This window comes from Lutra lutra, chromosome 18, assembly GCF_902655055.1.
Source record: "Lutra lutra chromosome 18, mLutLut1.2, whole genome shotgun sequence".
NCBI classification, from domain to species: Eukaryota; Metazoa; Chordata; class Mammalia; order Carnivora; family Mustelidae; genus Lutra; species Lutra lutra.
Window position 1 is genome coordinate 39,986,196 of NC_062295.1, and position 25,432 is coordinate 40,011,627.

General features: G+C 60.5%; 1 protein-coding gene across 5 annotated transcripts in view; it reads left to right on the forward strand.

Annotated features, from left to right (window-relative positions):
* Positions 1 to 14,786, forward strand: part of PRKAR1B (protein kinase cAMP-dependent type I regulatory subunit beta) — a 79,796-nt gene extending 65,010 nt beyond the window's left edge. For 4 of the 5 annotated variants that reach the window (XM_047713596.1, XM_047713597.1, XM_047713598.1 and 1 more), the window contains 2 exons: positions 13,128 to 13,209; positions 13,549 to 14,786. In XM_047713596.1, coding sequence (XP_047569552.1) covers positions 13,128 to 13,209; positions 13,549 to 13,721 — 255 coding nt within the window. In that variant the 3' untranslated portion in view covers positions 13,722 to 14,786. The remainder of the gene's footprint in view (positions 1 to 13,127; positions 13,210 to 13,548) is intronic. The other variant, XM_047713593.1, reaches the window with a different exon arrangement.
* The last annotated feature ends 10,646 nt before the right edge of the window (positions 14,787 to 25,432 follow it).

Sequence of the window (25,432 nt, forward strand, 5' to 3'; positions counted from 1 at the left end):
TCAGAGATCAGCGCCTGTGAGCCATGTTCTCAGGTTAGAATAAGAGAAGGTGAGTCCGCCAGGCTGCCAGTGTGGGCGGTGAGGCTTGGAGCCGAGCTTGGTGACACGCAGCCCGTAAGGCACGAGCGAGACAGTTAAGTTCCCACGGACACGCAACACAGATTTGGTGTGTGTGACTCTAGTCTGGGCTCCTGCAAAACCCTTCCTAGGAGGCCATGTCTGTGTCCCTCCTCTCCATGGTCTGTCTGCCCCCTCTGGCAGGAAATTTCCAGAAGGCCAGAGTCTAGCGGGAGAAGAGCAGAAGGGGAGACGTGGGTGTGCAGGGACCCCTGAGGCCCCAGGGTGGTGCCGGGTCGCATGGCGAGCATGCTCACAGGGGCCTGGTCACCTCCCCTCCCCATCCCAGCTCTGGGCCTAGGACAGACCCTGCTTGCAGGTGGTGGATGGGCCCCACGTGCATGGGTGCGAGCAAAGGAGGCTGCTTCCAGCCTGAGCTCCTTGAGAGCTGGGTAACCATCTCCAAAGGGGTCCCCAGTGCAGAAGCACTCTCAGCAGCATGGCTCAAGGTCCTGAGGGCGGGAGGCCCGCTCCTCACATTTCCTTGAAAAGGAAAAGGAAGGAAGGAGGAACGACTAAACCCCAGGCAGGATGTGGGCTGAATGTGGTCCACCCTGACTCGGAGCGCCCGTCATCGGGGCGGAAGGCTGGCCAGGCTCTCGTCTTTGCTCCCAGAGGCGACGTTCCCAAGACTTCTGCTGCAGGATTGGGTGGGTGGCCCTGTTTATATCCTGTGTAGTCCTCCTGCACGTCCAGGAGGGGAGCTGGGGCCTCTGAAAGGACGAGAAATCTCATCCTGCTTCCAAAGCAGCCGTGGCTACCGTTGGACAGAGGGGCGGGGTGGGGGGAGGGTGCTGTCCCTCGGCCCCATGCCCCAGACCATTTGACCTCTCACCTGTGGCCTCGGACATGACACCGTGTCTGGGTCTGTGTGAGCCTGGCGTTTTGCGGTTAAGAGCATGAGTCTCAGATGCAGGCGGAGAGGGTCCCTCTGGTCACCCCGTTCCCTGAATCTGCATTAAAATGTGACTGACTGCAAGGTTCTCGCTGCCCACCTGGGCAGATGGGGTCTGACTCATGGGAGGGCCTTGGCAATGTGCTGGACTCCTGGGACATGCCAGCCCTTGTGTGGGGCACCCAGGCTGGTTGTGGGGGGCTCTCCGACCCTCGTCCTTGGGGCTCTCCTTCCTGGTGCCAGTGGCTGTGCTCTGAGATGCCTCAGGCCTCGGCTTATCAGTGGGGCCTGGAGCTCCGAGTCAGCGGCCACTTGACGGCCCCCCTTGGACATCCAGCTCACTGCGTCTCCACACAAGCAGCCCCAGCTGCCCCCTGCCTGCATCAGTGGAGACCCCTGAGGGAGGGTGCCCGGCCAGGCCCCAGGCCCGGCGGGAGGGGACAGATGGTGGCTGTAAGTCATTGAGCCCCGGAGCTGCCTGTCATCCTCAGTTGTTACCACGACAATCCCCGCGTGGGGCTACCCTGGGTTGGCTCAGACGACTGGGGCCAAGGGGAGGGCGTGACACCAGCAGAAAAGCACAAATCCTTTCCTGCTCTAGGTTTAACTACATTAATAAGAAGCTTGTGCTCACAGGGCTGATTTGCCCTAGAGATGCGTTTGTATTGGCCTGTACAGTGTTTTGTTTTTTTTTAAAACATTTGAATTAATTGTCAGATCAATCAATATCAATATCCAATATCTAATATCAATCAAGATATTTCCCATAACAATCTGGATCTCTTCCCTTTAAAAGTATGGTACCCGACCACCTTGGACCCGCATCCCTATCTCGCTGAGACCAGCAGACCTGAGGGGTGGACCCCTGGGGGTGGCAAAGGGCCCCATTAGCCTCAGTCCCCACCTGGCCCTCGAGCCTGCTCGGCAGGCCCTGCAGGCTTCGACGTTGGTGGCCTCAGTGCTTGTGGTCTCCAATCCATGGGAGTCACACCCATCAGCCCCGACAATTGTCCATTGTTTGCTCTGGACCGAGGCTGCCGCCCAACCGGGTCCAAGACCACGGCGTGAAGCACGTGTGAGAGGCACCGAATGGCGAAGTGCCCTCGTAGGACACCAGGGAAGGGAGCCGTTACCCAGTATGTTCCTCCTGATGACACGAGCGGGAGATTTCCGGGCCCAGGATGTGTTATGTGAGTGTCCGCTCCCCGCCAGGGAGGTCTGGTCAGGGCTCAGCAATGCTTCCTGGGGAGACACAGCCAAGGCCGCACTGCCCACCAGTGTCAGCCGCGCACCCTGCTGGCTGGGTCTTGCTCCTTGCTCCCGTGTTCCAGGTGTCCGTTGTGTGTGTACATGTACTTGGGTACGTATGCGGGCATGTGCGTGGATACATGTGTGGGCGTGTTCATGGGTACGTGTGCATGTACGTGGGTATGTGTGTGTGCATGTGCGTACGTGTGCGTGTGTGTGAGTGGGTACGTGTGCGTGTGTGTGAGTGGGTATGTGTATGTGGTGTGTGTGTACATGGGTATGTGTGCGTGCATGTGCATGGGTGCATTGCGTGGGTGCGTGGGTGTGCGTGGATACATGTGGGTGGGCACAACAGAGAGTCACAGCATGCGTCAGTCTTGTCAACGGCACGGAGAACAGTGAGTGCCACTCCCTGTGTCCACACGTGTGTTTCTTCTCTCTCCACTGACTGCAGGGGATGCTGGGGAGGTCCTTGCCGGGGTCGCGCCTGCTCTGCAGGCGTCCCTGCTGCTCATCCCCCAGCGGCGTCAGCAGCCAGCTCTGAGGGTGCGCAGGGGGCAAGCCAGGGGACAGTGCGCGGCCAGGGGAGTGGTGGGGTGACGGGGGCCGCCCCGGCTCCGTCCAAGGACTGTGTCCTCTCCGTGGACGGGCATGGGAGCTCACGCACACCAATGCAGGTGTGTGACTCTGGAATGTAACCCGATGCTCCCAGAAATGTATTTGAAGTCGTCTCCTTGGCAACTTGGATTTTTTCCCTTTTCCTGTGATCAGCCGGGTTGGGTAGGTCACACGGGACCCCAGGGTTTGCAGGCATCAGAGGCTCGCTGTGGTTTGCTGCGCGGCCAGAAGCAGCCCCGTGGCGACACCTGCCAGGCACACAGGTCAGACCCACCAGCCCCGCTGCCCGCCTCGTGCCCCGTGAGCTCCTGGGGGCGGGTCGCAGGTGGGGCTGGAGGACACCTGTCCCCTGGGGGTGTCACCATGGCCTTGGGAGGCTGCCTGGGTGGTCCCTGGTTTAGATGCCCAGGAGTCGACCAAGAACGTTCTAGAACAAAGCAGGAGAAGGTAGTGCTGGTTGTGGGTTTGTAGAGCGAGCACTTTCGCTCTGGACGCTGTGCCCTTGGTTAGATAGTTTTGGAGACCCCGGTGGGCGTGCGGTGGCTGATGTTTCTGTGGGAGCAGGGACCCCCCACGCCACACACACGGGACATGCAGTGAGGACAGCCTGTGTTCTTCTGGGAGACTTGGCAGGAAGCGTCCAGGTGCGTGATCTCTCTGGTTTGAATTGTCCTCTTTTGCTAATGGCACATGTGCATGTTGTAACGCGCTAACCCCCAGTTCCTCACGGTGTGACACCCTGCCCCACAGAGACGGCAGGAGAGGGGCCTAGGCCCTGCCGGTCCCTTCCGTGAGAGTTTTATGGAGGTTTGGCCAAGCCATGGTCCCCAGATGTCAGATATTTGCTCAACGCCACTCTAGATGTTTTTGCGGAGGTTCAGATGGGATTAACAGTAACATCAGCTGATGTTGGAGGAAGGGGCGGGTCTTCCATGGTGTGGGTGGGCCTCATCTGATCAGTTAAAGGCTTTCCTTGAGAGAAAGAAGACAGAGGCCCCCCAAGAAGAGACACTTCCTGCCAGCTGCTGGCCATGCAGATTTTGAACTTGTGGTCCCTGTTGTCATTCAAGCGAATTCCGTAAGGTGAACCTCTATCCACACACACATCCCACTGGGGGTTTCTCTGCAGAACCCCTTTCTGATGCCCCTGCTTCTTGGCTTTTCCAGAACAGTCTGGTCTTTGCAAAGGTGGGTGTGTAGGGCCCTGAGGCCCAGGTCTGGGTACTGGGTACCTGCTGACGTACTTGCTGTGAGGAATGGGGGCTACAGGACTTGGGCTGGGGCTTCTGTGGACTGGCTGGCTTGGTGCTGCCCATCCTAGTTTCATCAGAACAACAAGGGGCGCCAGGCCCCTTGTCTCCTCACGCCATTACCCGGCTGAGTGTCTGTTCTGTTTGGCAGAAGGTCCTTGAGTTTGCTTCCTTGTGTGTGTCCTCCCCATGGCGTGGATCCCCCAGGTGTGGCCAAGCCTGGCAGAGATCCCCCTGTCCTGCACAGGTGTGGACAGTGGCCCCCACAGACACTTAGTCATGAACACCTGCTGGCGGGTGGGAGCCCAGTGTGGAAGGCTGAGTGGGGCTTCAGGACCCCCAGTCTCAGCTGAGCCCGGGGTGGGGTGTTGTCTCTGCAGAGCAGGCCCCCCTGGGAGAGGCGGTCTTCCTGTCTCCCAGCCCTGCAAATACCGACTGTCTGAATCCCCTCGACACTGGATCCACAGAGCTCTAGGGAAACGTTCCCAGCAGTTGAGTGAGACCCTTGCCCTATAAACCCGGCGATGGACACAGAGTAGGGACTGGGCCTTCCTGGGGCGGGGACCTGCAGCAGCCCGTGGGGTGAGGCCGACCGGGGCCTCCGCAAGGAGAGGGCGTTGGGCAGAGAGAGAACAGAGTGTCTGCGCCAAGACCTGCCTCCTGGTTCCCGTGCTCCAGGAAAATGGACAAGGATGTGGATGGGGCTCGGCGCTGGGCCACGTGGCCCCACTTTGCATGCCCACGAGGACCCCGCCAAGACTGGGGCTGGGGCATGGGGTTGGGGGACGATGAGGGCAGCTGGTTCCCATAAAATTCCAACAGAGAGCTTCCCGCTCCATCCTGCACCAGCTGGCCACCGGGGAGGCGTTACCATGGAAACTCCAGATTTGGCTTATCTGCCCTCTTAGCAAATTAATTTTGTGAATGTCCACCATGCTGAAGCGATGGGACTACCATTGCTCCCCAGGCTGCCTTCTGGCCAGTGCCTCACCCTGCTCGCCACTCAGACATGTGGACCCCTCTGGTGGGCATGCAGATTCACCAGGATCTTGGGGAGCAGGAAGGGGGTCGCCCCACGCCCTGCTGGGTGTGTTGTTCTTCGCTTGGGGTTGTCTGTGACTCGGCCATGCTGTTGCATCACTGTGCGCTGGCTGAGGAGTGGGTGGCAGCCGCTGCCAGCTAGGTATTTATTTGGGGAGGAGCGAAATCGCCCCATGGACTTGGCACAGACTCGCCTTGGGTCCCAGGCCAAAGCAGGGTCCCTGGAAGTGGCACAGTAACCCGCGGTGGTAGCAGGTGGGCCTGGCGGTAGCAGGGACACCCCCACTGACTGGGATAGTGAGGTGTGCAGGTTGGGGCTGGGGGCCGGAGGTCCAGACGGAGATGGACGAAGGGTGTGTGTCCAGGCCGAGGCTGCAGGTCAGTGGTGAAGGATGGTCGACTGGCCCAGACTTCTCTAGCACAAAGGTCACAGCTTTCCTTCTGGGCCAAACTAGAGGAAGCCTGTTTCCAGAGCGCCTGGGGCCTGGGTTGGCACCCTCTCTTAGCACCCAGGCTTGGTGGGGGTGGCCTGAGGTCGAAGGCGTTTGCTGGCCTGCTAGCCCCAGTCCCCAGAAGGAGAGACAACAGAGTTTTCAGAGAAGTTCTTACTCCCTGACTTGTAAGACTTCATTTTTTAGGGCAGTTTGAGGTCCACAGCAGAATTGAGTGGAAGGAGCAGAGATTTCCCATGTCCCCTGCTCCCCCAAAAGGCTGCCCCATGATCTGTGTCCCCCAAACAGGGTATCTGTCACAATCAGCCCCATGCGGACGTGTTGCTGTCACCCAGAGACCACAGTTGGCACCAGGGTCCCTCTGGGTGGGTGTGCATTTTGTGGGTCTGGACAGTGATGACCGGTGTCACCCCAGGGTGTCCCCCGGTGTTCACGGCCCTGAAAGTCCCCCGGCACCGTCTGTCCCTCTGCCCCGAAGCCCCACCTGTGTGCACAGCTCTGCTTCCCCAGAGTGCCTGGTCCTTGGGGTCCCACGGTGTGACATTTGGGTGGGTCTCTGTAATCAGTGTGCAGATTTGTGGCCCACGGTCTGCACGGAGCATGGGAGCCGCTCACCTGCTCGGGGTCATCTTGCTGAATGCAATGAAGGGCGTAGACATCCCTGCGTGGGTTTTCTGTGGACCTAAGTCTTCATCTGGGCCCTTCGGGTAAATGCCAGGGAGCATGATGGCTGCATCTGATGGGCCCATGTCGGCACCCACTCGGCACCTGGATGTCCTTCTGGGGTGACTGTCTGGGCCACTCTGACCCCAGAAGGGGCTCCATCCAGGGAGGCTTTGATGGCCCCTGAGAGGGTTTCAGGGGCCTGAGGGGCTCCTGGGCTCTGACGTGTCTCCACCTGGTTGCCCAATGGCCTCCCGACGGGGCACAGCCACACATCCCGCTGACCCGTCAGGTAGGACCTGGGCAGGCCAGGCTCTCTGGGCTCTGGAATGACCTTGGCACATGGGCTGGAGGGTGGACTCAGGGCATGTTCCTGTGACCTGGGGCCTTGGTGCCAGCTGCCTCCGGACTGTTTGTGGATGAAGACTCTAGGCTATACAAGTCACCTTGCTGGTGGCCGAGGCTGGACCTCAGATGAGAGCCTTTTCTAAGAAAACCCCAAAATTGAAAAATCGTGTGACGACAGTGTCATTTGCTGAAATAAGGCCAGTGACACGGAAGAGTCTTTAGGAAGGCGTCATTCCCCTGCCTCTGCCCACAGCTGCTTGTGGGCGTTCCTGACAAGCGCCTGCCCCTTGATGGGTTCCTCCTGGGTGTGCTGTTGGCATATGAAATGCAAGGGGTCTGAGGAGTGTTTCCCCAGATGGAGAGTGCCCCCCCTACAAAGGCTGGAGGCATCCTGGGGCCTGTGATTCCAGATCTTGTCTGTTGCCCATACATGTGCCAACAGGCCTGCAGGTGCTCCCAGATGGGGCCACGGGCCATGTGTATGCTGGCCACAGGATCCTGCATGGTCCCGCTGGGTCCCTGGTCCCCCGCAGGAGGAGGGCCGAGCAGCATGCACACCACTGCCACAAAGACAGTTAAAACCTTACAGATGTGCCGTTCGGGACGAGTTGGGTTTTGGGGTGTCGAGTCCCCCACCTTGGAGCCAGGGCCCCCCAGGGACTCAGGGCTTGCAGGCCCCACCTCCAGAAGTTGGGATGCCAGCAGTGGGCCAAAAGATGAGTGTCCCCAGCGTGTCCCTCTGGAGTAACAGCGGAGTGCTTGTCTGCAGCCGTGGGCAGCTTCCCAGTAATAAGCACAAGGCCCCCTGCCCGTGAGCCGCTTGAGACAGAGTGTGGACGTGGACAGGGGGCCATGTGGGGTGCCCAGAGCATGACCCCAACCATGCAGGAACAGGAGAGCCCAAGTCCAGGCACAGGGCCAGTGGGAATTCCCAGGGCCTGGCCCTCCTTGAAATGATCTCCATTTCTCTGAATTGTGGTAAAACGCACACAGTATATGACTTGCCATTGTGGCTACTTCTCAGCGTCCAGTTCAGGGTCACCGTTCCCTCCCCTATCCGGCTCCAGAACATTCCATCCCCCGATGGAGACCCTGTCCCTATGATGCACGGACCTCCACCCACTCCCCCAGCCCCACGGTCTGCTCTCTGACGACTCTGGGTCCTCATGTGTGGGGGGTCTCCATGAGTGTCGTCCTGTGTCTGGCTAGTGTCCTTGGGGCTCGTCCCCGTGGGGGCAGGGGTTGTTCCTTCCTTTAGAAGGTGGGCTGACACTCTCTCACGGACCACAGGAGTCTGTCCAACCAGCTCTGTGCTCGGTCTGCTCCCGGTGCTGGTCCTGACAGAGTCTGCCAATGCTTCCTGAGCTCACTCTGTGTCCCACTGATCCTACGAGTCCTCGAGGTAGTGACTGTTATCCTTTCAGTGCAGAGAACACCAGGAGCCTCCCAGTGATGCTCACACCCATGCTTCCATGGGTCCTGACCAGGGCCTGGGGGGAAACTGAGGCCAGGAGAAGCAGGGACTAAGCTCACAGCTCCCCAGACAGCCAGGGTAGAAGTCATGGCTTCTTGGTGCCAGGACTGGCCCAGGCCTGCCCTGTGACTCCAGACCCCAGAAACCCACCCCCTGCTGCCTCATCATCCTTCTGGTCCCACTAGAACTTCCCACGGGGAGCAGTGATCAGGCAGGAGAGAAACCTCTTAATTCACCTCCTCTCTCAGCTGCTCTGGCTGGGGCCACGATCTGACCTTCCTGACCTGTCCTACATGTGTTAGCCTCTCTTAAAGGAGGGGGTGCTGTGTGTGCCCTTGGGCTGGGCTGGGGGGCCTTTGGCCCAGGTCTCCAGGCCCAGGCAGCCGTGTCCTGGGAGCACAGGGGGTGGCTGCCAGCCCAGTTGTGCCCACCGTCACCCTACCCTCCTTTGGGTCTAAGGGTTGAGTCACTGGAAGCGGTCGGCTCCCCCAAGCCTAACCTCGCCCAGGCCGCCCAGAGGTCTCGCTGGAACACCGCTGAGTCGGCAAGCTCCTACTTATCTCCAGCCTCAGCCTGCAGAAGCTGTGGGCGCTTGCGTGGCAGGGAAGAACTGGGCATTGGGAGCAGAGCCTGGAGGGACGGAGCCGTGCCGTGTGACCCACACACCCCTCCATCCTTCCACTCAAGGACACGTGTGGTGGGGCCACCTGCTTGTCTCCCAGACATCGCCCCTGCTCACTGGAGCGTGGGTCGCCAGACACTTTCCTGAGCTTGTCACAGGTGCTGCCTGGCCTCAGAGGGGATGAGACCATTCCTTGTTTGGAGAAGGAACCCTCCCTACGCAGGGCCTGTGGTGCCCCCCGCTCTGGCGTTCCCCACCCGCTTCCTGGAACCCCAGCCCTGGGACCCACATGCCTGTGCCATCCTCCCTTGGCCTGGCCCCGGCCTCACGGAGAATCCACAGGACACCAGCAGGAGCGCAGGCCAGTGTGCGCCCCACGCAGTTAGCCGCGTGCGTGTGATGCCGTCCGCCGAGTGTTTTGGCCACACTGCCAAGAGGTGGACTTGTGCTTGGGCAGCGATAAGGGTCCAGCTCCCCAGAATGGATAGAGGAGACCCTCGATGGGCCCGACACTGGGATACACTAACGTCTGCTGGGACGATTACTCTGTTAGAAACCCAACATGGCCCACACGGCCGATGCAGGAGGAGCCTCAGAGCTGGTGCTCAGTCACTCAGGGGTACATGTGGGGTCTGAGGGATGCCGTCCTTCCTGAGCCTGGTCTGGGGGCCGTCGAGGGCCAGCAGGCATTGGGGCGTCTGCCCCCAGCCCCTAGCTCCCACTAGACTTGGCCACATCTAGCATCCCACCAGGCTGGGGCTCCAAGAGGCTGGCGGGGGGTGGATAGGGGTGCGGGAATGCACACCAGGGAGAACGAATAAAGGGGGTGTAGCGACGGTGCCTGCTGCACACATAGCACGGGTCCGGAGCCCAGGCGTGTGCCCCGAGGGCCTGTCCCGCTGCAGGAATGGTCAGGGGGCCTCTTGGCCCAAAGCCTCGGGGCCTCCAGTCACTGCCGCCACCTCTGCTGGGCCTATCTCATAGAAGTCGTCCCTGCCTGCCTGTTGTAGGAAACCAAAGCGATGGTTAGGGTTTTGCTTTCATAGGAGACGTTTAAAACTCAAACAGATGGGGCTCCTGGGTGGCTCAGTGGGTTAAAGCCTCTGCCTTCAGCTCAGGTCATGATCCCAGGGTCCTGGGATTGAGCCCCACATCAGGCTCTCTGCTCCGCGGGGAGCCTGCTTTCTCCTCTCTCTCTCTCTGCCTGTGATATCTATCTGTCAAATAAATAAATAAAATCTTAAAAAACAACAACAACAACAAAAACCCTTCAAACAGATGCTGAAGGAAACGGGCCATTTACGGTCCCCGCCCTGGACGCCGGTGCTCTCTCTGCTCCTATGTCCTCCCAGGCCGCGTTCTGTGTGACCTGGTTTATTTTCAGACCAGGGTTAGAATCACTGAGTGAGAAGTTTGGGGAATATGATCCGGAGTTTTGGCAAGTGCGTTTTTCCAGCCCAGAATGTTCCAGCTCACGGTCCCACGAGGATGTCTCTGCTGCCCTCACAGCGGGCTGGGAAGCGCAGCTCGGACTGGAGGGTTATTTCCAGGACCCGGGGCGTGTGGTGCCGTGGGAACGGCTCTCTGCTGGGTGGAGGTCTGTGCCCTTCAGGGTCGACCTGCGCTGGGCAGACAGCGGTCCTCGACAGTCCTGCCAGGGCGCTGGAGGATGGTTTTGGGCTCGGGGAGTCGGTGCTGCTGGGTCGGGGGCCCCAAAACAGATCGGTGTCTTCTGTTGAGCATGTGTCCTGGGTCAGGAAGCTGTTCCACGTGGCCCTCCCACGTGGCCGGCGGCTGGTGTCACAGCCACGCAAACAGAGACTGTCTGTGAGAACAGGGTCACGTGGTCACGATCCCTGCGAAGGAGGCCTGGGGCTTCGGCTCACAACCGAAAGGGCTATTCCCTACCCTGTGTTTGCCGAGGGCTCTCCCTGTGGGCGCTTTCTTTTCGCGAAGCCTCGTGGCTGTCTGGCTGGGGCAGGGACACCCGCGTGCAGGAGCACACACATCCTCCGAGGGCCTGCAGATAGGGTGTGTGTGCTCCCCCGTGTCAGAGGCCACGGCCTGCCTTGTCTTTGTGCACCACCAGAAAGGACGTAGGACCCGTCGCATGGGGGTTGGTGGGCTCAGGTGAATGTCAGCGTGGCCGACCTGAGCTGCCCCCCACTGAGCCTATCCCTGCTCCTTCCTGTGAACCCAGCCAGGATCCCCAACCCCTCCCCATTGGTGCCCACCATTTCTTCAGCAGCTCCATGAGCGTCTGACCTGGTTGGGTCAATGCAGCATGTGGAGAGGTTGCTAGAAGCTTCTAGAAAGAAGGTTTCCTGCTGATAGGAGAGCTGTAGGGGGAAGAAGTGGGTTCTCTGCCTGCTGATGGCAGGGAAAGACATTTGGTGACTCCCACAACTGTGGCAGCGGCTGTGCCACCAGGAGGGACCAAGGTCACCAGAGCAGGAGGTGGGAATGAGCCCAGGTCCCTAACCCATGTTTGGGCGGCTGAGTCAGCCAGCTCCCAGGCCTTGCCACGTCTTGTGGTTCTGAGGCCTGACAGGTGACCCCAGTAGCCCCCAGCCCCTCCGCTTGGGTTTGCTGACATTGGGGGCTTCAAAGCCTCTGAAGGAAGCTATAGGCCTGGAGTGTCCCTGAGTAATTCTGCAAACCAGAGGACTCCAGGTCCATGCCTGCAGTTTTGGAAAAAGAAACGATCAGATTATAAAGTGGAAAGTTGTCTAAAACGGGAATGAAAGGCATGTAAATTACGTGCATCACAAGTTAAAGGACGTCAGTGTGAAAGAGAATTAGGTCGGCACAGTGGGGTATCGAGACAAATAATGCCTGTCCTGGTGGCCCCGGGCACAGCAACCACATGTGGGGTTCAGGTGACCTGCCCCACGTCCCGCTGCAGGAAGACCAAGGCTGATGACATCAGAGCCGCATGTCACCCTCAGCCGTCGCCCACAGCGTGGGCCGGGGGCCCAGGACTTCATTCCTCCCCAGGGCTCGGGGAGGGGGCCCATGTTCTCCAGGCCCCCCGCCAGCCACAGCTCCTGGGGGGTGGCGGCGTCGCCCGGCTGTTCAGACGTCTGGCACCATCCATCAGCTAGCTTCATAAACACCCTAGACACACGCGAGCTGAGTGGCCCCGGCATGGGGAATCCAGCAGGAGGGGCTGCTGATAGGTGCTCGGAGATTCCAGGCTCTGTTGCACTGGCAGGGTCTTTTGACCGCGGCGTTTCCCTCCAGACCATAGAGAGAGGCAGGAGTTACTCATTAACCCACACACAGCGAGGCCAGAGATGGTGAGCCGGAGAACTGAGCCTACCTTGGAGAAAGATCACGTTTGTTCGTGCGGCAAGGGCATTGGGGAGCTGGGCTGCAGAGCTGTGGGCACACCCTAGTGGCAGAGGGTAGTGGGGGGCGCAGGGGCCCACGTCCTCCTGGGCCAGTCCCCTTGGCCGCCCTGAAGAAGCAGGTGGCCCCTCCTGGCGAGGAGGCTGCAGGAGGGACACTACGTGTTGGTTGACACCCCTTTGCAGGGTTGGTGTTGAGCCCTGTCTGGGTGCTCTGGGCCGTTTTTAAAGCCTCCCTTTCAGTCTCCACAGTGGGACTAGCCTGCTGGCAGGTGTACAACAAGACAGCATGGTTGAGGCTGGTGTTCAGTTCCCCTAAACAGGGCCCAGCCCGAGGGCTTGGCAGGCGAGGGGATCTTGGGGTCAGAGCCGCCCAGCGCCAGAGCTTCCACCCATCCCTGCCCCAGTGTGAGGCTGCCAGCCCACCGAGCCGGAGACTTCGACTGCCTCGTGCTGGCCACCCAGGCCTGCATTAGTTATTGAGCTGGTAGCGTCTGCAGACACCCCTGTTTGGGGGTCAGGAGGGAGCCACGCTGCTCACAGGGAGCGGGACCCAAGGCCACGCCCATCCTGCAGGAGTGCCACGTCCTTGAGAGCTAGCCCAACGTCAGCTCCAAGATCCTCCCCACTGCATGGCCTTTGGCAGCCTCATGCCCTTGGCCAGACCCCAGCATGGTTCCAACCCCACACCCTTCTGTCCCCAAGGAGGAGAACCCTGAATTCTCCTTAGAAGGGGGGGCGCATGGATGGAAGCTGGCAGGAGGGAGATTTGGGCATGTCCCCTTGCTGGGTGACCTCTCACCTGCTTGTGACCTCCTCATCTCTGACTTCTTTACATGTGACCCCACCGCTGGGTATGACCCCAACCCTGCTGGCTGTGACCCCCTACCTGTGCAACCCCCCTGCTGGGTGTGACCCCCCAACCTATGACCCCCCGCTGGGTATGATCACACACATGCCCCCCGCTGGGTGACTTCAGGCCATCCTCCCCGCCCTCGCCCTTGCCCACTCCAACCACTGATCCTCACGTATCCCCTTGGCGTCTGCAGGGCACGGCCTCCGTCCTCCAGCGCCGGTCCCCCAACGAGGAGTACGTGGAGGTGGGGCGCCTGGGGCCTTCCGACTACTTTGGTGAGTCTGGAGTCCCCGCCCTCACAGGGTGTGAGTCTCATGGTGGGGGGGGGTCCCTGGAAGGGCGCTGAGGTGGAGAGCCGTGGGGGGCATGCGGGGAGCAGGCTGGGGTGCCCTCGATGGATGTGTCCTGGACGCAGCTGCCCCAGGAGGGCATGACCTCGAACCCCTAGCTCCCCAACCCCCTGCGGGGTCGGGGTCGTGGCAGATGGATGGGGAACTGCGTGTCAGTGTCAGCACACCCAGTGCTCCCCGGGACAAGCTTGCTGGAATCCAGTGGAACTGAGCAGTGCGGGTAGCCCTGGGGGCCGGACCCCTGACCACCCTCTCGCTCCCCAGGGGAGATCGCACTGCTGCTGAACCGGCCCCGGGCAGCCACTGTGGTGGCCCGAGGGCCCCTCAAGTGTGTCAAGTTGGACCGGCCCCGCTTTGAGCGTGTGCTGGGCCCCTGCTCCGAGATCCTCAAGAGGAACATCCAGCGCTACAACAGCTTCATCTCCCTCACCGTCTGAGCCCCGCAGCCCCGCTGCCCAGCTTCTGTGTGCTGGTGAGCTCGTCTGTGTCCACGGGCCGCAGAGGGGGGTGGGCACCCTGGCCGCGTGGGGCCACCCCTCCCTCCAGGCTTTTGTTTGGAAAAAAACAGTCACCCTGTGCACTTCAAAAACAAGGTCCCCAGAGACCCCTGGGCTGAGGAGATGCCAGCGGCCCCTCCCCACGTCCCTCCCTGTGTGTCTTCTCTGACCAGCCTGCCCCCGGGTGGCCAAAGGGCCCAATGAGAGTCCAGGCTGGCCCCCGGTGGGCTGAAGGTCATGTGATCAGGGCTCCAGTCCTGAGGGTGGTGCGGTGACCTTTGGGGGGTGTCCTGGAGGGACCCCCAGCTTCCGGGGAAGTCAGTGTGAGGGACAGAAGGCCCCAGGCATGAGAGGCTCTGGTGACCCAGGCTCACAGGAACCCTTAGCGGGGGACATGGTCGAGTGGCGCGTGCCCTCATCTCCCCTGGGCAGTGCCTCTGGGGTGGCCTGGCACGTGAGGAGCTGAGGACGCCCCACCATTTGAGGAGCACTGTTCTCCTGGGGCCAGGGGGTCAGGATGATGTCTGCTCTGCAGCTTGTTTGTAAGACAGCTTCTTGGCGACCTTCCGAGAGAGGGGAGGGATCTTGTAGACACGTGCTAGATAACGTGAGAGCCAGGGGCCCCTTCTGAGATGCCCGGCAATGCCCCACTGGACTCTGCCCTTGCCCAGGAGACTTGTGCAGACGAAGCCCCACCCTCCTGTAGCAGGAAGAGGAGCAAACAGCCCCAGGCCCCACAGTCCCAAGGCCAGATCCATTCAGCGTCCCCTAGATATGTTTTCCGTTCAGGTACCCTGTGAACGAGAGAGGCCTGGGGGCGGCGCAGAGCCTCCCGGAGCCAAGAACCACATGGCGCAGTTCCCCTGGTTTTGCTCTCCTGTGCACGTCCGGGGGGCCCCCGCCAGCCCTGTCCCTGCCCACGGAGTTTCTGTGACGCGTGAGCCCGCCCGACTCGTTGCGATGTTCTGAATGCTGCATGTCATATTAAATGTGCAATGAACTCTCCCCTCCCGACTCAGTCTCTTGGTCTGAAATCCTTCACAGAGGAGCGTTTTCTTTTTGTTTTTCTATTGAGGTAAAATACACGTGACCTAAAACTGACCACTTTAACCATTTCTCAGCATCCAGTTCAGGGGCACTGTCCCCCCAACCCAGTCCAGCTCCAGAATGTTCCATTCCCACACATGGAGACCTGTCCCCGTGACGCACGGATCCCCGCCCGCCCCCCCAGCCCCAGCCCCACTGTCTGTTCTCTGTGTCTGTGAGTCTGATGACTCCGGGTCCTCGTGTGCGTGGGATCCCCATGCATGCCCTTCTGTGTCTGGCTGGTGTCCTCAGGGCTCGTCCCCATGGGGCAGGGGGGTCCGGTTCCTTTTAACGGCTGAGTGACACCCACTGTGTGGACCACGTCGTATTTATCCATCCACCCGTATGAGAGTGGGGCTGTCTCTTCTGTCAGTGTGGGTGTCTCTGCCCTCCATCCTGTTATCAAGAACTCACTATGGTGTCTTGGGTGTAGGGCACTGTGGACAAGGACACAGGCCCCTTGCCCACCTCAGGTGCTTTGGATGGGCCGGAGGTTTCTAAGCCAGGAATCGGGGGTGATGACGGGGAGCCCACCTGACTCAGTCCTCGTGTCCAGACTTTGGAAGCTGCAGTTCCGGGCGGAGCCTAACCCCATGCTGCTAGCCTCCGCCAGCCTCTCCCAGGCCAGCAGGCAGGCTTCAACCCTGGAATAAAACAGGGACTCACACGCAGCCCCACCGTTTGGGACTGCCGGCCTTGCTGTTGGGCTGGGAAGGGCCCATAGGAGCTGGGTGGCCACCAGCCAAGTGCCTTTTTTCATGGCTGGACGGGGGCCAGGCTCCTTGGGAAAGCCACTCCCAAGCCAGGAGCAGGGATGCCAGCCCCCATGCAGGTCATTCTGCCCTGGTCTGGCCATGCAGGAACTCCAGAATGAGGTATGACCTAAAGAAAGTCACTGCTGCTGGGCTGGGCAGCAGCTAGTGGGTCCAGGATGGGGAGAACCCTGTGTGCACCTTCATCGAAGTTATCCCTAGGCTGGTAAGAGGGGATGGGTGGAGAAGGATCTCCACTCACAGAGGACATGGGTGAGAGGTACGGCTCTCAGCTCTGAGCCGTGGGCGTGGGGGAAGTTGTAGTGGGACCCAGTCCACCCGAGGTGGACTCACCACCAGAGGTGAGGTTCTGAGGGGTGTATTCAGGAGGGCTCACCAGGCGGTGGTCCATCATGCTAGACCACGTGGTCTTTTCCGGGAGGCTCTCCTGGACCCCCATGCTGAGCCGGCTGGCCTATTCTTCTATCCCACCACCCCCAGGAGCTTCCTGAAGGACCACAAGTGCTGGCCACCTGAGGTTTCGAGGCTCCGCCCATGAACTCAGGGCCATGGGGCCACCTGGCCTCCAGCTGTCCAGGTCGTGTGGTCCCAGATGCTCAAAACGGGCAGCCACAGGACCTCACAGCAGGGGCAGGGGCCTGGGACTGGCAGTGGTCTTCAAACCGTTTCTCTGTTCTGTCTTAGGAATTCAACACATATTCTGCTCAAATTTCTTGCCAAAGTATCTATTTGAACAATAAAAAACCTTCACACTTCAAAGCACGGCATGATAGAAATGTAACGGGAGCCCAGTATGTCATTCTGAGCGTTCTGGTGCCACTACAAAAACAGGAGCAAAAGCAAGTGAGACTCAGGTTTTTGAGTTAAAATAGACATAACATAGAGTCTAGCGTTTTAACCATTTTTAAACATACGGTCCCGTGGCATTTAGCGCATTCATAACCATCACCGCTGTCTCGTCTCCAGAACATTCCATCCCCCCTCAGTGTTCCTAACCCCCACCTGCTTCCCCAGCTCTGCCGTCGGCTTTCTGTCTCTATAAAAATGTTCATTTTAATGAAGATTTTATTTAGGGGCAGCTGGGTGGCTCAGTCGATTAAGCGTCTAGCTCTCAATCTCAATTCGGGTCTTGATCTCAAGGCCGTGGGTTCAAGCCCCGCACTGGGCCCCTTGCTGGGCTTGCAGCCTACTTAAAAGTCGTAATAACACTAATATATCTTATTTAATTCAGTGCTCTGAAAACATTGTCATTTGTGCTTCGAGCATCTTACCAGTATAGAAAACAGTGGACACGAGATGCCGTGTTCCGGGAATCACGTCTTTGGTGTTGGCACATATATCGCAAAGCTCTTCTCCCGGGCACGTTCCTGCATCCCACAACAGCGGCACGTCGCTGGTGGCTGCCCCTAGGGACAGCGCAGGCGCAGACCTGGAGGGCACCGCTCCCGGGCCTCCGGATCCTGTGTGAGCGCTAATTCCCCAGGAGCCGGTGAAAACAAAGCCAGTGAGGAAATACCCTGTCTCTGTGTGGCTGCCATCTGCAGCCCTGGACACACACTGTCATCAGCGGCTTCCTCCTTCACTTCTGTGAAAGTTACACGTGGACCTGGGAGGGACGTACGTGTGAATAACGGCCTTCTAAGTCCATTAGAGATCTTCAGCATCCTGTGGCTCAGCGCGGAAGGTCCTGGTTTGAGGCTAGAGCATCCCGGAGGGCAGGGGGCCCAGGTGCCCGACCCCAGTGGGACCCTGGCGTGTTGGGCTAGGCTTAGGAGGGACCGTGAGAAAGACTGGGGGAAAACTCCAGGCAGAGTGGAGATGGGTCTTGAGGGACCCACTTAAAGGAGGCAGAACTGGGATTGGGGCCTGGAGCCTCTCTGTTACCTCTTGCCACGTAACAATTTCCCCAAATTCGGCAGCCCCAGCCATCACATTCCTGCTGTGTGGCCATCTCCACGTGCGGGGCAGGACCTAGGGAGCAGCTTAGCTGGGAGGTTCTGGCCTGGGTCCCTCAAGAGGTAGAGGCCAGGGGGCTGGGTCTACGTTCCCTGGGGCCGCCTCCCAGGACTGTCCCTGCTGTGGACAGAAGGCCTCGGTTCTGATGCGGGACAGCTCCCAGGGCCACCAGGGCTTCCCCATGACTCAGTGATGTGACGTCTGGCTTCCCCCAGTGAGTGGCCTGAGCAAGCAAAGAAGCAGGCCTCGTCCTGGAGGTCACTTTGAACCATGCTGTCATTAGTAATGGTCACACTTGCAGAGAAGCAGGGTGTCACAGAAACTTTGGGCAGCTCCGAGGGCAGGGCTCTCACTGCTGGGTCGTGCTGGCTGCTGCCATGGCTGTTGGTGGCCAGACAGCCCTGTGAGAAGTGGAGCCCTGAGCCATACCGGAGGCCCCGGGCACCTCCAACATTGTGGCATGGGGGGTGTCCAGACAACCACAGGCAGAGAGGCCACATTGCACCCTGAGGTCTCATTTTACAGATGAGAAGCTGGAGGCTGGAGGTGGTGGTCGCTGCCCACCAGCCTTCCCTCGCCCCTACGTGCAAGGCTGGGCCCGGTCGTGGCAACCAGCATCCTTCCATTGTCTTCAGAGCCCGGTTCACAGCGTGGGCATGGTGGCACCGGGGGACCCAGAAGGAAGGCAGACGCTTTGAGCCCCTGGGCCTGGCAGTTTGTTACAGCAGCGGAAGGAAGCTCATACAGACGCTGAGCCGGGATTGGGGCCGAGCTCCGGGCCCATCCTGGAGGCTGGGGTCGACCACCAGCTGTGCCACTTGGAACGTAGGCCCCCTCCCAGGAAGCCCTGGGCCAGGCAGGGTGGGGCCCCCTGTCTTGGAGGGTGGGCTCTGGTTCCTGCTGCCCACTTCGGGGGTCGTGGGCCAGAGCAGCATCTTCCCCAGCTGGGCCCTGGGCCTGTTCCCTCTGGCGCCTGGCGGGCATAGACCGGGTCTTGTAGGGCTCGTGAAAGCACACTTTTGTGTGCCTGAGACAACAAGCCAGGCGATTGTTCCTGTCCCATCGCGGCCCCCAGGGCGGTGCCAGGGTCGCGGTACAGAATAGCTGCTGGGATGGGGTCTGCGGCAGGCGGGGGTGGGGGGCGGGCGCTGGGGACTGTGGCCACGTGGACTGACCCAAGTACTCCCCCTTGGCCCCCAGCTGCTGTGGCTAAGACTGCCTCCGTCCCCAGGGGCCCCGTGCCTCCTGGCTGCTCAGGGGGCTGACACGGACACCACCATCCTGAGGGGCTTCCGGAGGGGCCAGGGCGTGGCTGGGGCAGGCCCATGGGTGAACCCTGTGCGCACAGGTGCCGGGTGCCTCGCAGGGCCGGTTGCTCCCTCGGCCCCAAGAGACTTTTGAATAAACACATAAAGGCAACCCTCTGGTTGAAGGAGGAAAATGTCAGGAAAGCCAGCCTCTGGCTTCCACAGGTTGGAAAAAAAGGGAAACTTTGACCAAGGTCTCCCAGATTCTACCAAAATGAGCTCAAAACAGCTCACAGCTTACATGTAAAGACAGAAGTATAAAACTTCCAGACATGCAGACAGAAGCTCCTCGATGGCGAGCCGGCTGGGAAATTGCTCTGAGACTGAACCCCCAGCATGCCGTCCGAGAAAGGGAAATGGGATTACGTGGAATTCCTGCAAATGAAAACCATTTGTCCTGCAACAGCCTCAGAAACTTCGAGCCACAGATGAGAAGAGGTTTTCAAACCACATGGCCCACGAAGGGAAGAGCTCTGGACACTCGGCTGGGGCGTGAGCGAAAGTCCCACCCAGGAGCACGCATGGCAGATACATGCAGGGGACATGCAGGGGACAGAAGAACACGTACGTGGTTAGGGCCCGCTCTCCACACTTGTCAGGGCAGCCACGGGGAAAAGTGGTGACAACGCCCAGGGCCACAGGGTCACCCACTCACGTGTGCTAGTGCTCTCTCTCTCTTTAATAAATAAGCCTTTTAAAAAATACTAATAAAAAATTAAAAAACCCACACCTAACCAGGGACTACCGTCTGGCCCAACGGCTGTGCTGTTGGGTACTTGCCCCAGAAAAACGCAGCACCTCAAGGGAAGCCTCACGGCAGCCTTATTCACACGGCCCCAGGCTGGAGGGTACCCAGGGATCCTTCAGCGGGCTGTCCACGAGCTGCCACGGGATGTGGCTTGGCTACGGTGAGGAGCCAGCCAGCAATACAGCAGCAGCCCTGGTGCGTCTCCAGAGAGCCATGCTGAGCAGAAGAGCCAGCCCGAGGGTCACGGGCTCTGGAATTCCACATGCCTCTTGCATGCCCTCTGTGAAATGGTGACACGTGGGAGGGGAGCCAGGCTTAGGTGGGGGGTGGGGAGGGAGTGGCTCACACATGGCGCCCCTCGCACTGATGGGGTGGCCTGCACGTTTGCTGGATCCGCATGGAGACCTGGCTCGTGGCACCGCACACGTGTTTTGTAAGACGTGGGCACGGGAGGGCACCGGGTAAAGGGCAGCACATGTCTCTGTGTTTTGATCCCAAGGGAAAGAGAGAGGCTGGGTGTCTCAGGGGCAGTGAAGAGAATGCTGAGGCAGGGAAGGCAGGTGGCACCGGAGATGGGATCAGACATTCTTCTACACCTGCGGAACTTGGATCCCCAGGATCCAGGAGTCTGGTGTCCCTTAGAGAACCTTGGGCCTGACTAGGGAGGAGAGCAGGGAGGACAGCCCAGTGGGGGAGGCCTCAGATGGGGCAGGAACACAGGAGGTGCTGCAGGTGGGGTCGGCAAGCTGTGTCTTCGCCCCTCACACCCAAGCAGCAGAGCCCGGCCTGGCCTTGGCCCCTTTCCCCACACACCCAGAGTCCCCCAGAGCCACTCTGCCACTTGCTTTGTGACCTTGAGCCAGTCCCTGGGCACTTCTGGGCCTTACCACCCCCCACGACACCTGGAAGGGAACACAGTGGTCCAGGATCCCCTCCCTGACCTGGGGAGAGCTCATGGGAGGCTGGGCGCTGGGAGCCCCAGAGTCAGAGGCCCGCCCTGTGGTGGACACCCGGGCCCATTCATTAGTTTGCCATCCGGTCTGCCCTCTTCCGCTTACTGTGCCCCTTTGACACTGTTCTGGCCACGGAGGTGGCCTGGCTTCCCCAGAGACACCCTTTCTGGCCGTCTGACCTGGGCATTCAGAGGATGGATCTGTGCTGGGCCCAGCAGCCCCTCTTGCTGCCCATGCATCCAGGTACAGCAGCTTTTCCGGGGGCCACCCTGGATGCCCCGTTCGCTGCTCCCTATTATGGGTCTCAAGGGCGTGAGCCTCTGAGCTGCAGCTTTCCCGTCCATCAGTTGCGGGTAGAGACCCCTGCAGCCCCATGTGAAATGAGAGCCCAACCGGCAGGACGCAGCTTGCCAACCAAGGCCGTCCCGCACACCCTGCTGGGAGGACACCCCTGGCTGCCACCACCCCAGCCTCACCTCCCCCAGCTCGGTGGCTGAATCAGCCGGGCAGTGACTCACTTTGAGGTCTGGCACTTCCCTCCCGGGCCCACGGTTGCCAGGCTGCGCCCAGGGGCGGCTGACTCCTTGTCTGGGAAGTCCTCGCCCTCAGCGGTGGCCTGTCCGTCTGGGATGGCTCGGGGGCCCTGGGCCCCGTGGTTCAAGGGCTCCCATGATGACTGCAGGCCGTGGGGGCTCCGGTCCCTGAGACTCAGATCCAGACAGGGTCCCTGGGGTCTGCCCTGGGCTCGCCAGAATGAGGCTCCACCCCATCCCCTTCCCGGAAGCCACAGACTGCGTTGACCTCGTTCTCCCCTCTTGGACTGCTCTTGCCTTCTGGGATGTGACCAAATTAGGAAGTCGGTGACTCACTTCTCTGCCCCAGCCTCACCTCCCGTCGGGCAGAGCATCCCCTATCTCATGGGGGTCAGCTAGTCTGGTTCTAACTTAAGCACCAAGGGCAGGGAAACCTTTAATTAGTCTCCATCTGGGCCTGGAAACCCAAGATGGTGGCATGCTCCAGGACCGCCAAGGCCCTCAGGACCCTTCTGTGGGAGCTACTTCCCAGAGCCAAATCTGCATCACTTCTAGAATCCACGTGCAGAACTCTCACTTGGCCACGTGGAAGGTCGTTGGGTTTTCTGCTGCTCCCGCCATGGGGGGTCTTCTCTAGCTTGGACGGAGCCCCGCGCCATGCCTCTGAAGGCCTCCCTTTCAGCCGCCCCGGTCCATCGCTGCTTTTACTTTCACAGCTGCAGAAATTAGGCTGGTGTGTTTCAGGAACGTGCTGGGCCATGAACTCGGCCGTCGCTGACCTACCACCCTGTGACGGTTCCGGGTGGGCATACAAGGGGCTTGCGAACCCACAGAACCCTTCGGGTGCTGTCTAACCTGCCCCGAGTCCTGCTGCTGTTTGCGGCAAGGACTGTCTCGTCTCCTCTGCGAAGTGAGAGTGCGAAGCAATGTGCCCATGACACGGGGACACGCGGGGTCGGAGCTACGGCAGCAGGGCGCACACGTCCGTGACCAAGCGCGTGGATCCCAGAGCCTGCATGTTCAGAGCCCCGGGCTCCGATGGGGGCGGCCTCTGGGCAGCAGGGGGACCCCGTGGTGGCGCTCGGCCTGGAATCCGGGCAGCTGCTCTGCTCCCCCCACACAGGCCAGCTGGTCCTGTCTTCTCCTCCCCTCCCTTCACGTGGAGCCTCCGCTGCCCAGGGCCAGCCCGGAGCACACCCAGCTGCCACTCGGGGGATCCAGCTTTGTAGAGGCGACGGACAGTCCAGGGACCCACAACGTCCCCTGGGTATGGTTTGTGGTCACCATGTAGTGTCCCTCCGAGGCCTTGCGACATCAACAGCCACCACGGGTTCTGTAGATTAAAACGTGGGACGGGGCCCAGTGTGTGTGGCTGGTCTCTGCTCCCCAATGTAGGGGCCCCGGGAACTAAGGACCTGGAAGGATAGAAGCAGGGCGTTCCTCCTGCCTTGTCCGGGATGCTCTGCTAGGTTCAGACATCCCTCTGGGTCTTTGGGCCTCAGCAGCCAGCTGGTCTCCCTACATGAGCACCAGCTCCCCAGGGTGAGCCACCTGACCAGAGGTCCCCTTAGGCCCCGGGCCCAGTGTCTCTCCAGGGCCTTGGGAGGGGCCCCTCTGTAGTGCTGGGTGGCTGAGGCTGCCGGCCAGCTCCTCAGTGTGCATTAGGCTGTGTGTCTCCCTGCACAGGGGCCCTCTTGGTCTGGTCCCCAGCTGTCTGCCCGCCCCTCCAGCCCCACACATACGTTTGTTGAATGAATGCATGATTGGCTAAGCCCACACAAAAGGCCTTGTAGGGACTGCTTGGATCAAAATGAACTGAACTGCTGAGTCAAGGGTCCTCAGGAACCCTAAATGGGGCACAGAGGCTGAGCCAGAGCCAGAGGGACTCTGCCAGGTCCCAGAAGATGCTGGAGCCAAGGTTGGAACCTCCGCTCTGGGCACCAGACCCCTACACAGCCCCTCCAAGCTACTGAGTCAGAAAAAAATGCGTGTTACTTTGCGTGTCGTTGGCTCATCATTGTTTCCAAATGCACTCCAGCAAGTTGTGTGCAATTCCAAGGAAAGCGCCCTGGTCATCCCTGGAAACGCCAGGGGCCCCCGGGGCTTCATTTTTCTACGGGCTAAAGAGGTTGCTCAGAAAAACTTGACGCATTTAGACAATTCCAGTGTGAACTCTCCAAATTACCTAGTGTCTGTGGTGTGTTGTGTGTGGGGGGAAGTGAGGGTGGCCAGGGACAACCTCTTTGATCCCTGGCCTGGGGGAGGGGGCAAGGGTGGACTCCCCGGTGCTCCCAGCCTAACCGGGGCCATACCAGACTGGACCATACCGGGACTGGGTTTTGAACGCTTTGGGACCACGAGGCCTAGGTCCCAGGGAACTGGAGGCTGGCCCTGGTGGGGCTGGGGCTCAGGGGAGCCTTGGCCAATCCAGGCTTCTCCCAGCCCTCCATGCCTGGCCCCCCCACACATACCAGTCCAGGGCTGGCTGCCTCTAGGCTCCCTCTTCACCTCCACAGCTACCCCTGGTCCCAGCCCCTGGTCATCGGTCACCAGCCTCCTGAGGCTCCCGGCCCCCACCCCATCTTACCTCCTTCGAGTCCAGCCCCAGAGTGGCCCCAGGGACCAGGGAGCCTTCAGACAGAGACCAGCACAGACCAGCCCTTCCCACTGCACCCCTCCCTCTCCTGGCATCCCAACCCCCAGATCCAGGCAACCCTGATCCTCACCCTCCCTGCCCCTGTACCCCTCCTCGGTGCTTGTCCCGAGCTTCCCCTGCAGCCCACCGCTGACTCCAGAGGCCCCCTTCTGCCCTACTGCCCACTCTGCCTAGGCCTGGCCCATGGTGGCCTGTGCCTAGATATCTGAGGTGTGGAAGGAACCAATGGGAGAGTCTCAGACTTCGGGGTGGTGCCCGAGTCCAGACCACCAGCCTGCTGGGGTGGGGGGTTTAGCTTCTGCTGGGCCGTGCAGGGACCCGGGGACATTCCAGGCCTCAGCTCTGGAAGGAGGTGTGGGAGTCTGGGAACCTTCTGGAATGGAATGCAACCTGCCTGTGGGTGTTGAAGCCTTCCTGTGCAGCGACCTTCAGTCCTGTCTCCATCCCTCAGGGGGCTGCTGCTCTAGAACTGGGGGTGTTGAATTACTGGACCTCCAAGGACCCTTGAGGTGCTGGGGAGGGGATAGGGGTCTTGGCTCTGCAGTGTCCCTGTGGCCTGGCAGGAGCTGGGGGCCCATTCCTTCAGCAGGAGGAGCAGGAGAGCCTGGTCACCGCCCCCAGAGTGAGGGTGAACCAGCTGAGGGGCTCTGAGCCCCTCGGGGTTGCTCCTGGGAGACCTCACGGGGCCACCAGGAGCTGAGGCCATGTCACTTAGCAGGCCAGTGCCAGCCAGGGCCGAGGGGCTCCCCGCCACCCTGTTCCAGGCCTCACAGGCAGCGGAGCCCAATGACAGCTCAGAGGGGCCTTGGCCTTCAAAGGGAGCTGGTCCGGTGTCGGCCGTGGCCTTGACACAGAGCCACCCACCCAACAGCTCCTGCTATGTGCCAGGTGTGCGCTAGGTGTGTGGTGGGTGCCACGGTCCCCACCACACAGAGCCCCTCGGACCCATTTTGCAGATGAGGAAATGGAGCTCGGAGAGGGCTGACACCTGCGGGGGCCTCTCTTGAGCTCTGAAGGGCTCCCTCCCTCGTGTCAGCCTGAGTCTCCCTGTTCCCACTCAGCGGTGGTCTCCCTTGCCCAGGAACTGGGATCTGAGCCTGCCCCCGTCATAAGCCCTCTGTTTATGTCCCAGGCCACCCCCCAGCACGCGGGGCAGTCGCCCAGCAGAGGCCTGTCCTTGAGGCCACTTACCCGGCCATCTCAGCTTCTAGGCTGAGCTGGGGAGAGGGTGGGCAGAGCAGAGGCCTGGCATATCCCACAAACACTGGCAGGACCAGGGTCCCGTGGCCAGTGGGCCCCATCCTGGAGCCCTAATCTGGTGGGGCCACGAGACTGTATACGGCAAGCAGTGAATTTCAGAGTGTTCTGAGAAGAAAGAAAATACAGCCAGGCCATGGCTTTGACAGGGCTGGGGTGGGGGTGGGGAGAAGAGGGAGAGTCAGGGTGGGGGGCTGGAGCTGGGGGGATGGTGGGGAGATGGGGAGATGGGGGATGGGGGCAGGGATGGGGTTCATGGGGAACAGTGGGGGGCAGATGGGGAGTGGGATGGGAATGGGAGGGAGATGGGGGAGGGTTGGGGGATATGGGGGTGAGGAGGGGAAATGGTGGGGAGGAGAGCCAGGGGTCAGGAACTGCCATG